General features: G+C 35.7%; 2 protein-coding genes and 1 pseudogene across 2 annotated transcripts; all 3 read left to right on the top strand.

Moving 5' to 3' along the window:
* Window positions 1–329: 329 nt before the first annotated feature.
* On the top strand, window positions 330–2,632 carry LOC132183930 (cytochrome P450 CYP82D47 pseudogene; annotated as a pseudogene).
* A 1,165-nt stretch (window positions 2,633–3,797) lies between these two features.
* LOC132184366 (strychnine-10-hydroxylase) lies at window positions 3,798–5,892 on the top strand. Its single transcript, XM_059597979.2, is given in 3 exon segments — window positions 3,798–4,817; window positions 5,155–5,756; window positions 5,758–5,892. Coding segments are annotated over 3 exon segments (1,572 nt in total). The 5' UTR covers window positions 3,798–3,869; the 3' UTR covers window positions 5,780–5,892.
* A 4,195-nt stretch (window positions 5,893–10,087) lies between these two features.
* Window positions 10,088–12,470, top strand: LOC132185624 (strychnine-10-hydroxylase). The gene is given in 3 exon segments (XM_059599384.2): window positions 10,088–11,061; window positions 11,726–12,327; window positions 12,329–12,470. Coding segments are annotated over 3 exon segments (1,569 nt in total). The 5' UTR covers window positions 10,088–10,116; the 3' UTR covers window positions 12,351–12,470.
* The last annotated feature ends 1,542 nt before the right edge of the window (window positions 12,471–14,012 follow it).

Raw genomic sequence — 14,012 nt, 5'->3', positions numbered from 1 at the left:
TGATCCTCTGGTGCGGCTCCCAAATACTCCATTTCTCTCACTTATAAAAGAGGAGATCGAAGGCGTCTAACACTAGATCTCTTTATTTATTGAGCTGGGAGAAGAATTCCTAGCAAACTAAAACAAACAAAAAACGAATGAATATATAGTGGGCTCCATTTGTTGACTAATAAGAAAATCTACTAACCAATAGGCAATAACCATGCATGCCTCGTGATAACATGGACTCATCCAAGCCAACATTAAAAATAATATCACAAAAATATATCGAAACTAGCTAAATATGCGTCTATAAAAGCTATGGAAATCCCCCTAAGGCTCCAATTATATGAGCTCAAATGGATTTTCTTTCACCTTACCTAAACTCTGCCATGGCAGGACTCCTTGCGGCCGTTATTCTCTGTTCCTACTACCTTGTAAGGAGGTCCAGACTTGGCTTGCCCAAAATAGCACCTATCGCTCCAGGTGCATGGCCTATAATTGGTCACCTCCCTCTGTTGGGGGGAATAAATCCTCCCCATATAACATTGGGAGCCATGGCTGAAAAGTACGGACCAATTTTTAGTATCCAACTTGGGTTGCAACGTGCTTTGGTAATAAGCAGTTGGGAGATGGCCAGGGAGTGCTTCACCACCAACAACCTGGTTGTTTCCTCGAGGCCTAAGCTTGTAGCCGCCAAGCACTTGGGCTATAACTTCGCCATGTTCGGCTTCGCGCCCTATGGTCCCTATTGGCGTGAAATGCGTAAAACAGCGAGCTTGGAGCTACTATCTAACCGTCGGCTTGAGCTTCTTTCCTATGTTCGAGTCTCTGAAGTTGAAACCACCTTACAAGAGCTATACAAAGTGTGGACAAAGAAAAAGGAGTCAGGCCAGATTTTGGTGGAGTTGAAGCAGTGGTTCGGGGACATGAATCTCAACGTGATTCTTAGGATGGTAGCTGGAAAGCGCTACTTTTCTACCACTGCAGTGGCTGATGAGGAGGAGTCGCGACGAATCCAAAAGTCATTGAGGGGATTCTTTCATTATATGGGGTTGTTTGTGGTGTCGGATACCATTCCTTACCTTGGATGGTTGGATTTGGGCGGACATGAGAAGGCCATGAAGAAAGTTGCAAAGGAATTGGATAGTCTTGTTGGAGAATGGTTGGAAGAGCATAAGCGTAAGAGAGCTGCGGGTCATGAGGATAAAGAGGAGAAAGATTTCATGGACGTAATGCTTAGTGTCCTTGATGGCAAAGACGTTGCAGGTTACGATGCTGATACGATCAACAAAGCCACATGTCTGGTACGTACGTGCATTGCTAGCTTTTTCACTTCTTGGGTGGAATTCTATGCATGTGCCAGTAGAGCTTTCGCTTTTTGGCCCCCCTTTTTTTAAAAAAGAAAAAAAAAAAAAAAAACTTTTTTGGCTTGTTAATGAATTGAAACTAATTTTGATCATAAAATGAATTTATTTATTTTTTATCCATTCAAATCATTTTTTTAAAAACATTTTTAGAGTATATTTTTCTTTTTAACTTTCAATCGTAATTTTCAAATTAATTTGGGGAAAATATATTTTATCATCTGGAATTATTATCCATTTTGTAATTATGTCTCTAAATTTTAAAAAGTGACATCAAGGCCCCCACATATTACCATTACATGTCAAATTAGACACTTTTAACATTTTTCTTCCCAAAATATCCTTGATGTTATAAAAAAAAATTAAAATTAAAAAATATATAAAAATAACCATTTGAAAAAAATAATTAAGGAGCTAATGTGAAAAAATCAATATGTGGGTTCCTAGGCTAGTAAAAAGACTATAAATGACTATTAAGAATTAATATTAAAAAAAAAAAAAAAAAAACATATGAGAAATGAAACTTTGCACGTAATAAGATAGGTTGAAGGAAATTTTTTTCAAACCAGTTATCCTATGAAAAAAATAACAATAAGAAATGTCTGTTCCAAGGTCTCAATATTCTAAAAAAAAGTTGCATTTTGTAGAATATTATTGCAGGAGGCACTGACACCAACACGATTACCATAACTTGGGCAATATCGCTATTGTTGAATAACCGCCGAGTGTTGAAAAAGGCACAAGAGGAGCTTGATGTCCATGTGGGCAAGGAAAGAGCTTTAAACGAGTCGGATATCAATCAGCTGGTCTACCTCCAAGCCATCGTCAAAGAAGCATTACGTTTATATCCACCAGCACCTCTATTAGCACCACGTGAATTTTCTGAGGACTGCGTCATAGGTAGTTACCATGTCCCCAAAGGAACTCGGCTAATCACAAACGCTTCAAAAATCCATATGGATCCACGTATATGGTCGGATCCATTGGCATTCGAGCCAGAAAGATTTCTCACCACCCAAAAAGATGTTGATCTTAGGGGTAAAAGTTTTGAGTTAATCCCATTTGGAAGTGGTAGAAGAGTTTGCCCTGGAATATCTTTCAGCCTTCAAATGGTGCACTTAGCATTGGCTAGTTTCTTACACATGTATGATATCTCAACTGCTTTGAATGCACCGGTTGATATGACTGAGAGCCCTGGACTAACGAACATGAAAGCTACTCCACTTGAAGTCCTCATCACACCGCGCCTACCTTGCAAGATTTATGGATTAATGACGACTGTCTAATACATTTCATGAATAGGCCTGAGTATTGTGATGATATGTTTTTCTCATATTATGAATATGCATATTATTAGAATCATAATAATTGCATATTATTGCAATCTCTTTATTATTAAGAAATATCTTATAATAATTACCTGATTACAATCTTTTTGTTATGAAGTGATTTTCCTATAACTACATATGTAATAATTTTATTCCTAAAATAAGTGGTAATCTCGTCCATAATGATGTAGATGCCTTGTGCATGGCTAGTGAATGAGATGGGGCCACTAATAACATTAAGATAAACGTTCTGGTGGAGGGCACTAATCTCTTGTCAACATCCGGTTCAGTCAAGTGCATTGTATTGTTTCAATTTATATTTCCCCTTCAAATGAACAATGATTGATGGGAAGAAAAATCTGAGTCATTGGCCCCCTTTTCATTTCACGCGTCCGCGGTTGAAGTTGATTCATCAGTGTCGTCCTTTTCGTCTTATAGCGGTGCACAATTTTCCTGAAAAATTTTCAATAATGAAGAATTTGGTTGAATTGTTTATTTACTTGGTTATTAATATTCGTTAATATTTATAATGGACTTTTGTTCAACTTTGTTTTTTAATTTTGCCCTCAATGTGATTCGAAATCTCTACTTAGCCATTGCCCGCTACATCTTCATTATTGACAAGGAGCTTCGATCTGTATTCTCCCACCATGAAGCAAGTATCAATGGTTAATTAATTAGACAATAGATTATGGATGGACCTATTTGAAACTGAACTAAAATTTAATGATTTAATTGTAAAAAAATTGATTTTTTTCAAAAAAAATAAAAATAAAAATGCAACAGTACAAACCAAAAGATCGACCTCAGAATATTAGCAGCAACTTGTAGATAAGTGATTTTCTTCATTAATTCGTCTGTTGCGGATCCCAAAGACTCCCTTTGTCTCTCTCCCCATTGTCCTCAAAGTCTCACTTTGTGGCAAAACGTGAGACACCTGCCTCACTTAATTTTGTGGTGGCCGGTGTGGCGGAATGCAAAAAACTAATTAATAGTGGGCTCCATTCGTTGATTGATAAGAAAATCTACAAACCAGTAGGCAGTGACCACCTCAGTTCGTGATAACACGGAGTACCCATCCACAACCCATCATTAAAAATAATACCACAAAAATATATCGAAACTAGCTAAATATGCGTCTATAAAAGCTGTAGATATCGGATATCCCCCTAAGGCTCCAATTATATGAGCTCAAATGGATTTTCTTTTACCTTACCTAAACTCTGCCATGGCAGGACTCCTTGCGGCCGTTATTCTCTTTTCCTACTACCTTGTAAGGAGGTCCAAAGCTAGCTTGCCCAAAAAAGCACCTATCGCTGCGGGTGCATGGCCTATAATTGGTCACCTCCCTCTGTTGTGGGGAGCAAAGCCTCCCCATATAACGTTGGGAGCCATGGCTGAAAAGTACGGACCAATTTTTAGTATCCAACTTGGGTTGCAACGTGCTTTGGTAATAAGCAGTTGGGAGATGGCCAAGGAGTGCTTCACCACCAACGACTTGGCTGCTTCCTCTCGGCCCAAGCTCTTAGCCACTAAACACTTCAGCTATAACTACGCCATGTTCGGCTTCGCACCCTATGGTCCCTATTGGCGTGAAATGCGTAAAATAGCCACCTCGGAGCTACTATCGAACCGTCGGCTTGAACTTCTTTCCTACGTTCGAGTCTCCGAAGTTCAGACCACCTTACAAGAGCTATACAAATTGTGGACAGAGAAAAACAAGGAGTCAGGCCAGATTTTGGTGGAGTTGAAGCAGTTGTTCGGGGACATGACCCTCAACGTGATGCTTAGGATGATAGTTGGAAAACGCTACTTTTTTACCACTACAGTGGCTAATGAGGAGGAGTCGCAACGAATCCAAAAGTCAGTGAGGGTATTCTTTCATTATATTGGGTTGTTTGTGGTGTCGGATGCCATTCCTTACATTGGATTGTTGGATTTTGGCGGACATGAGAAGGCCATGAAGAAAGTTGCAAAAGAATTGGATAGTCTTGTTGGAGAATGGTTGGAAGAGCATAAGTGTAAGAGAGCTGCGGGTGAGGATAAAGAGGATAAGGATTTCATGGACGTAATGCTTACAGTCCTTGATGGCAAAAATGTTGCAGGTTATGACGCTGATACGATCAACAAAGCCACATGTTTGGTACGTACGCGCATTCCTTTTTCACTTCTTAATTGGGTGCAACTGTGTATGCTGTATGCATGAGCCGTACTACAGCTTTTGCTTTCGGGACTTTTTTTTTTTTGTTAGTAAACTAACAATAAATAACTATTAAAAATATTAAAAAAAATATATATATGAGAAATGTCACTTGACCGTTGTTAGAATAGGTTGGAAGAAATTTTTTTCAAATCAGTTTAGAGGAAATATTTATCTTATAAAAATAATAAAAATAATAAATGCCTATAAAAAAATAAAAATAAGAAATGTCTATTCCAGGGACTCAATAATATATTCTAACATAAGTTGCACTTTGTAGAATATAATTGCTGGAGGCACCGATACTAGCACGATTACCTTAACCTGGGCAATATCATTGTTGTTAAACAACCGCCGAGTGTTGAAAAAGGCACAAGATGAGCTTGACATCCATGTGGGCAAGGAAAGAGCTTTAAACGAGTTGGATATCAGTCAGCTGGTCTACCTCCGAGCCATCGTCAAAGAAGTATTACGTTTATATCCACCAGGACCTCTATTAGTACCACGTGAATTTTCTGAGGACTGCGTCATAGGTGGGTACCATGTCCCCAAAGGCACTCGGCTAATCACAAACGCTTCGAAAATCCATACGGATCGACGTATATGGTTGGATCCATTGGCATTCGAGCCAGAAAGATTTCTCACCACCCAAAAAGATGTTGATCTTAGGGGTAAAAGTTTTGAGTTAATCCCATTTGGAAGTGGTAGAAGAGTTTGCCCTGGAATATCTTTGGGCCTTCAAATGGTGCACTTAGCACTGGCTAGTTTCTTACACATGTATGACATCTCAACTCCTTTGAATGCACCGGTTGATATGACTGAGAGCCCTGGACTAGCAAACATGAAAGCTACTCCACTTGAAGTCCTCATCACACCACGCCTACCTTCCAAGATTTATGGATTAATGACGACTGTCTAATACATTTCATGGATAGACCTGAGTACTGTGATGATATGTTGTTCTCATATTATGAATATGCATATTATTAGAATCATAATAATTGCATATTATTGCAATCTCTTTATTATTAAGAAATATCTTATAATAATTACCTTATTACAATCTTTTTGTTATGAAGTGATTTTCCTATAACTATGTAATAATTTTATTCCTAAAATAAGTGGTAATCTCGTCCGTAATGATGTAGATGCCTTGTGCATGGCTAATGAATGAGATGGGGCCACTAATAACATTAAGATAAACATTCTGGTGGAGGGCACTAATATATCTCTTGTCAACATCCGGTTCAGTCAAGTGCATTGTATTGTTTCAATTTATATTTCCGGTTCAAATTAACAATGACTGATGGGAAGAAAAATCTGAGTCATTGGCCCCCTTTTCATTTCACGCGTCCGCGGTTGAAGCTGATTCATCAGTGTCCGTCCTTTTCGTCTTATCGCGGTGCACAATTTTCCTGAAAAATTTTCAATAATGAAGAATTTGGTTGAATTGTTTATTTATTTGGTTAGTAGCATTCCTTAATATTTTTTATGGACTTTTGTTCAACTTTGTTTTTTAATTTTGCCCTCAATGTGATTCGAAATCTCTACTTAGCCATTGCCCGCTACATCTTCATTATTGACAAGGTGCTTCGATCTGTATTCTCCCACCATGAAGCAAGTATCAATGGTTAATTAATTAGACAATAGATTATGGATGTACCAATTTGAAACTGAACTAAAATTTAATGATTTAATTGTAAAAAATTTTATTTTTTTTAATAAATAAAAAAAAAAAAAAATTGCAACAGTACAAACCTAAAGATCGACATCAGAATATTAGCAGCAGCTTCTCAATAAGTGGTTTTTTTCCATAAACTTAAGAAAAATGTTAAAGAAGTCACAAAAAGCCCCTAAATTTACCATAAATATTAAGATTGCTAGGTGCAACATTGGGTTGCACTATAGCGATCCTTAGATTTATTAAAATATAAAAAAATTCGATTATCTCTTTTATCACATCTTTTCACGTCACATTTGCGTTTGTTCTTCTTTATTCAAAGTGTAAGACAATTCGAGGTATATTTAATCATTTAATTAATATTCTAATAATTCACACGCCCATTTTCCTGTTCAACATCGATCATCATAGTAGAACCCAAAAAATGTTCAAAACCAGAGGCTTAATTTAAGGTGCAAGACCGGGGTGAGAAGAGAGCGTTGATGCTCGCTTAGTGAGGATGACTCGAAGATCACCATGGGGACCTTAGAAGAGGCAAATTAGAACTGCCAATCAAATTCGTACCATCCCCTTTTGGTTCCTTAAATTAAGAAAGCTCTATCTAGTGAGAGATTCCGTGTGAGAGAGAGGGATCAGATTGTACCATCCCCTTTGAGTATGAGTTTTATGATGCATATATGTTTACAAGCACACTAGTTGGAGAAAAATCGTGAGATCAGATAAGAAAGAGAGAAGACGTGTGGGAGAGAGAGGAATCGGAGAAGAAGAAGATCGACCAGAGAGATGTGGGAGAAGATCACTTGGTCGCTTGCAGAAGATGAGACGATGAGAGAGACAAAAAAAAAAAAAAAAGAGAAAATAATTTTTTTTTGGGGTTAAATACTAAATGCCCCTGGTTTCGTTGCTTTATTTTTTTCTCCATTGAGTTTGATTTTTTTTACAAGAGGTTCTTGTGGTTTTGATAATAGACCAAGTTAGTCTTTGTCAGTTGATCGTTAGTTGAATTAACGAAAGTTCAAATGTGGACCAATCAAATGTTGACACGTAGCACCTACTTAAATTTTTTTTAAAAATTTTTTTAAATTAAAAAAATGTATTTTTTTTAAAAAAAAATTAAGTAGATGCGACGTGTCAACATTTGATTAGTTCATGTAGACTTTCGTTAAGTTAACTTACAGTCAACTGACAGAAAAATTAATTTGATTTATTATCAAAATCATAGGAAGTTCCTGTAATAAAAATCAAATCCTATAAAAAAAAAATAAAGTAACAAAATTTCAAAGAGTATTTAGTATTTAACATTTTTTTTAAAAAAAAGTAAAAGTAAAAATAATATTTTAATAATATAAGATAAAGTTAAGAAAACAAATATTAAATAGAAAAGTAAAAAATAATTTTATTACTTAAATTTAGAAAAAAATAGAAAAAAGGTGTCGGTTAGTAAGAATTGCTGGTTAGAAAAAAGGTATCGGTTAGTAAGAATTGCTGGTTGGCGGCGGGTAAATGCATTGATGAGACCCCACATGCAGCAACAGGAAGGACAATTGTTCTTGTTTTTTTCACTTTAATTGCGTGTGTTATCTGTTAACGTCATTCTTAAGAAATTTGTGTCCTAACTAATCACATAAAGTCAATTTTATAGAAGAGAGTTGTCTATTTTTTTATAAACATATTCAAAATCTTATCTACGGTCAATATGAGATTATTTCTTAACAAGATAACAACCTTCTTCACGTGCATGCCGGTATTTTTCTTGCTCTTTGTCATGAGGTAAGTAGTATAGGCCTCCTTTGTCGTGTGGTAGACTATGATATTATGAAGAACTTTGTGGGCCTAACTCATCTCATAAAATCGATTTTATAGAAAAAAGTTGTCCATTATTTATAAACATGTCCAACATCTTATCCACAGCCAATGTTAAATTATTCCTCAACAATCTTCTATCTATACTAAGCCATTAAAGTCCTGATTGTTAAAACTAATAATTAAGTAATTAAATTTACCACTTCCTATAAGTTTAAACTTTTGGGATAACTGATAATTTAATATGGTATCAGAGCCAAAGGTCCTAAGATTGAACCTTGACTTCCGTCAATTTGCCCACATTTAAATTAAATATTTAATGTGTTGAGCCTCACCTATTATAAGAAAATCTGAGCGAGGGGAGCGTGAAGAAAATCTAAGTCCACATGTGAGGGGAGTATTAAAACTAATAATATTTTAAGCTAACCGATAATTTAACTGTGATTAGCAACAATTTTTCCAGAAATCCGCAGTAGACGCAGAAAACTGCAGTACACGTCGATGTCTAGTCTCAATCAGCCTATTGAAGACTTGTAGTACCCTTAAAGTTGATTAGCGAGAATTTTTCAAGAAATTGTGCACCACTGTTAACGTTAGACGTAAAGGACACTGGGCAGTGGGCACTCACGAATTTAATAGTAGGTTTATAAAAAAACAAATGATATAAAAGATGAATGCGAAGACACTTATCCTTCGTACCTTTTTCTTGTCTTGTCTTGTCTTCCCTTCGGATAGATTTTCCCACATCAAAGAAATGTAAACGGAGATTTTTCTTCCTAAGGAAAGTATTGCTGTCTAATTAATTATTTCTAATATTTAATTATTTATCAGTGATATACAATTATTTTGATGTTATTTCTCTTAATAAATTAAAGTGTTACGAGATTAAAATACACTTGAATACAAAAAAGATAGCTGGTTTGAGAGAGCTGCTCTCCTAATATTAACAACATAATACAAACATTAGCATTAATTGTTCTATTATCTTCTCTTCTGAAATTGGTAATGACTTGGTCAGATCCTCTGGCGCGGCTCCCAAACACTCCATTTCTTTCTCTCTCTCCAAAGTCTATGCGCCGGAATACGTACACTCTTAGAGTATTGGTAGTAGTTTTCTTTTAATTTTCTTTAAATTTAAGGCAAAAAAAATATTTTTTACTTATGAAAATATATTTTATAATAATTTTTCTTATCTTTTCGTATACAATTAAAATATTATTTATTTATAAAATATAAATTCTTTACCTACTCTAACTATTTTTCACAAAATTTCAATACAATCCTCAAATAAAAACAAAAAGACGAAAGATGAGAGAGAAAAGAGAAATGTTTATAGTAAAATAATGTATAGGAAATTACTTTTGGTTCTTTACACATTGAAAAATATTGTAATAACCCTTAAAGATTGGTTAAATGTAAGGAATCTAATTATGTGAGTGGTTCTTTGTGATTTTTTTTAAATTTTTCTTAAATATAGAAAAAGGAATGACGTATAGGCCAGGACATCTGTTTTAGTTCTTTTATAATAAAAGAGGAGAAGCCGTCTAAAACTAGATCTCTTTTTTCAGCTGTGAGAAGAATTCCTACCAAAACTAAAAAATCACAAAACAACAAAAAACGAATGGAATAGTGGGCTCCATTTGTTGATTTCAGCAACCATGCATTGTGATAACATGGACTCATTCAAGCCAACATTAAAAACAATGCGTCTATAAAAGCTAAAGATATCCCCCTAAGGCTCCAATAATCTACGCTAAAATGGATTTTCTTTCACCTTACCCAAACTCTGCCATGGCAGGACTCCTTGCCGTTATTCTCTTTTCTTACTACCTTGTAAGGAGGTCCAGACCTGTTGGCTTGCCCAAAAAAGCACCTATTGCTGCGGGTGCATGGCCTATAATTGGTCACCTCCCTCTGTTGGGGGGAACAAAGCCTCCCCATCTAACGTTGGGAGCCATGGCTGAAAAGTACGGACCAATTTTTATTATCCAGCTTGGATCGCAACCTGCTTTGGTAATAAGCAGTTGCGAGATGGCCAAGGAGTGCTTCACCACCAACGACTTGGCAGTTTCCTCGCGGCCAAAGCTTGTAGCCGCCAAACACTTCGGCTATAACTTCGCCATGTTCGGGTTCGCGCCCTATGGTCCATATTGGCGTGAAATGCGTAAAATAGCCACCTTGGAGCTACTATCTAACCGCCGGCTTGAGCTTCTTTCCTACATTCGAGTCTCCGAAGTTGAGACCATCTTACAAGAGCTATACAAAGTGTGGACAAAGAAAAAGGAGTCAGGACAGATTTTGGTGGAGTTGAAGCAGTGGTTTGGGAACATGAGTCTCAACGTGATTCTTAGGATGGTGGCTGGAAAACGCTACTTTTCCACCACTGCAGTGGCTGATGAGAAGGAGTCGCGACGAATCCAAAAGTCAGTGAAGGAATTCTTTGATTATGTTGGGATGTTTGTGGTGTCGGATACCATTCCTTACCTTGGATGGCTTGATTTGGGTGGACATGAGAAGGCCATGAAGAAAGTTGCAAAAGAATTGGATGGTCTTCTTGGAGACTGGTTGGAAGAGCATAAGCGTAAGAGAGCTGCAGGTGAGGATAAAGAGGAGAAAGATTTCATGGACGTAATGCTTTCTGTTCTTGATGGCAAAGACGTTGCAGGTTATGACGCTGATGCTATCAACAAAGCCACATGTTTGGTACGTATTCCTTTTCCACTTCTTTGGTGCAACTGTATCTGTATATATATATATGTGCCAGGACTAGAGCTTTTGCTTAATGGGCATCCTTGAACGGTTTAACATGAGTTCAAGGCAAGGTGGTCCAAAAAGCGATGCAAGCTGAAGCTAATCTTTCTTTGGCCTTTTTAATTTTATGAAAAACTTGTTTTGGATTGTTAATGAACTGAAACTAATTTTGATCATAAAATGAATTTCTCTATTTTCTATCCATTCAAATCAACATTTTTTTAAAAAGAAAATTTAGAGTAGATTTTTCTTTTTAAATTTTAATTATTATTTTCAAATTAACTAAGGGAAAATACATTTTTGCCCTTGGAATTATTACCCATTTTGAAATTTTGTCTCCAAACGTTAAAAAGTGAAACAAGGCCTCGCATAGTACCATTACATGTCAAATTAGACACTTTTAAAATTTTCTTTTCAAAATATCTTTAAGTTATAAAAACATAAAATAAAATAAAATAAAAATGACCATTTGAAAATAATAATTAAGGTGCTAATATGAAAAGTGCCATCCTTTTTGGTGTTTTTAATTTTTTTTTTGGTTCAATTTTTTAATAAATAAGGAATATATGGATGCTCCAACGTCTCAAAATATTCTAACAATAATTGCACTTTGTAGAATATAATTGCAGGAGGCAATGACACCAGTACGGTTACCCTAACTTGGGCAATATCACTTTTGTTGAACAACCGCCGAGTGTTGAAAAAGGCACAAGAAGAGCTTGACGTCCATGTGGGCAAGGAAAGAGCTTTAAACGAGTCAGATATCAGTAAGCTAGTCTACCTCCAGGCCATCGTCAAAGAGACATTACGTTTATATCCAGCAGCACCTTTATCAGGACCGCGTGAATTCTCTGAGGATTGCATCATAGGTGGTTACCATGTCCCCAAAGGCACCCGACTAATCACAAACATTTGGAAAATCCATATAGATCCACGCATATGGTCGGATCCATTGGCTTTTGCACCGGAAAGATTTATCACCACCCACAAAGATGTTGATCTTAGGGGTAAAAGTTTTGAGTTAATTCCATTTGGAAGTGGAAGAAGAGTTTGCCCTGGAATATCTTTTGCGCTTCAAATGGTGCACTTAGCACTGGCTAGTTTCTTACACATGTATGACATCTCAACTCCTTCGAATGCAATGGTTGATATGACTGAAAGCCCTGGTCTAACGAACCTGAAAGCCACTCCACTTGAAGTCCTCATCTCACCGCGCCTACCTTCTAAGTTTTATGGATTAACGACGACCGTCTAATAGAGTTCATCTATATGCATAAGTACTATGGTGATAGGATTTTCCTCATATTATGAATATGTATATTCTTAGAATAATAATAATAATAACAATTCCAATTTTTGTATGTGTGTTGTTATTAAACTAAGGAATATGAATAACTATTTTATTCTACACTCTTTTATTCCCAGTAGCTATTCATTTTTCAAAGGACTATACATTTCACGAACAAAACGAGACCTAAGGTAAGAGAAATGATTGGTGTCGATATTTTTTCTGTACTTTCTTCATCTCATTTTACAAATCAACCATTAGATTTGTTGACATATGTGAACCTCAAATAAATCAATGGTGAACCCCACAAATTTAATGATTGATCAATTAAATTTGTAAAAAAATATGAGAGGACAAAATACCAATAATTTTTCTCATGCACTAATTTCTTGTCTGGCTGCCCTCCAGTCAACATCGGGTGCTGTTTGAATGCATTGCATTGTTTCAATTTTAAATCCAGGTTGAAGCTGACTGATCAGTGTCCGTCCTTGACGTCTTATAGTGGTGCACATTCAACTTTTGGTGCACCACTATAAATTTTTTCAGGAAAATTGGGCACCACTACTATTAGTAGCGGTGCACAATTTTCTTGAAAAATTTTCTATAATGAAGAATTTGTTTGGTTAGTAACATTCTTTAATATTTTTAATCAACTTTTGTTCAACTCTGTTTTTAAATTTTGCCCAATCAAAATCTTGACTAGCTTAGCCATTGCCACCTACATCTTCATTATTGACTCGGAGCTACAATATTCTTTATTGTCCCACCATGAAGCAAGTATCAATTGTCAATTAATTAGACAATAGATTATGGATAAACCTGTTTGAAACGGAACCAAAATTCAATGATTTAATCGGGAAAATTTGAATTTTCTTTTTTTTTTTAAAAAAAACTGCAACAGTACGAACCGTAAAGATCGATCTATATATCTTAATCCTAAGTAAGAATTGCTGGTTGGCCACGGGGAAATGCATTGATATATAAGACCCCACTTGCAGCAACAGTAAGGACAATTGTTCTCATCTTTAACGTTTCACATAAGTCGTGATCAGCAACAAATTTTCAAGAATTTTTCAAGAAAATTGTGCACCACTTTTTTATATTTTATTTTTTTATTTTTTTATTTTTTTATGTTCCACGTCAAGTGTCTTATATGGTCATTTTCACAACTAAAAGCATTCTTAATTTTGTTACGAACATCAATAACTTTTTAAAAAGCACTTCAGCTATGCATTTACTAAACATGCAGTATAAAAAAGATGATAAAAAAAAATAATAATGTGTACTTCTCCTACATGCCTTTTTCTTGTCTTGTCTTGTCTTCGATCGAATAGATTTTGTTAGATCCAAGAAATGTAAAAGGAAACGAATATGACTCAGATTTTTCTTCCGGCCATCAACATAAATATTTTGTCTATTCCACAGTACGAAAGTATTGCTATCCAATTAATTACTTTTAATATTTAATTATTTATAAATGGTATGCAATTATTTTGGAAGTTGTTTTTCTTAATAAATAAAAGTACTACAAAATTAAAACAAACTTGAATACAAATAAGATAGCTGGGTTGAGAGAGCTACTAGCTAGATCTCCTAACAACATTGTAGAAAAATT

Source organism: Corylus avellana, chromosome 7 (assembly GCF_965113065.1).
Source record: "Corylus avellana chromosome 7, dhCorAvel1.hap1.2, whole genome shotgun sequence".
Classification (NCBI taxonomy): domain Eukaryota; kingdom Viridiplantae; phylum Streptophyta; class Magnoliopsida; order Fagales; family Betulaceae; genus Corylus; species Corylus avellana.
This window is presented reverse-complemented; position numbering and strand designations above follow the sequence as displayed.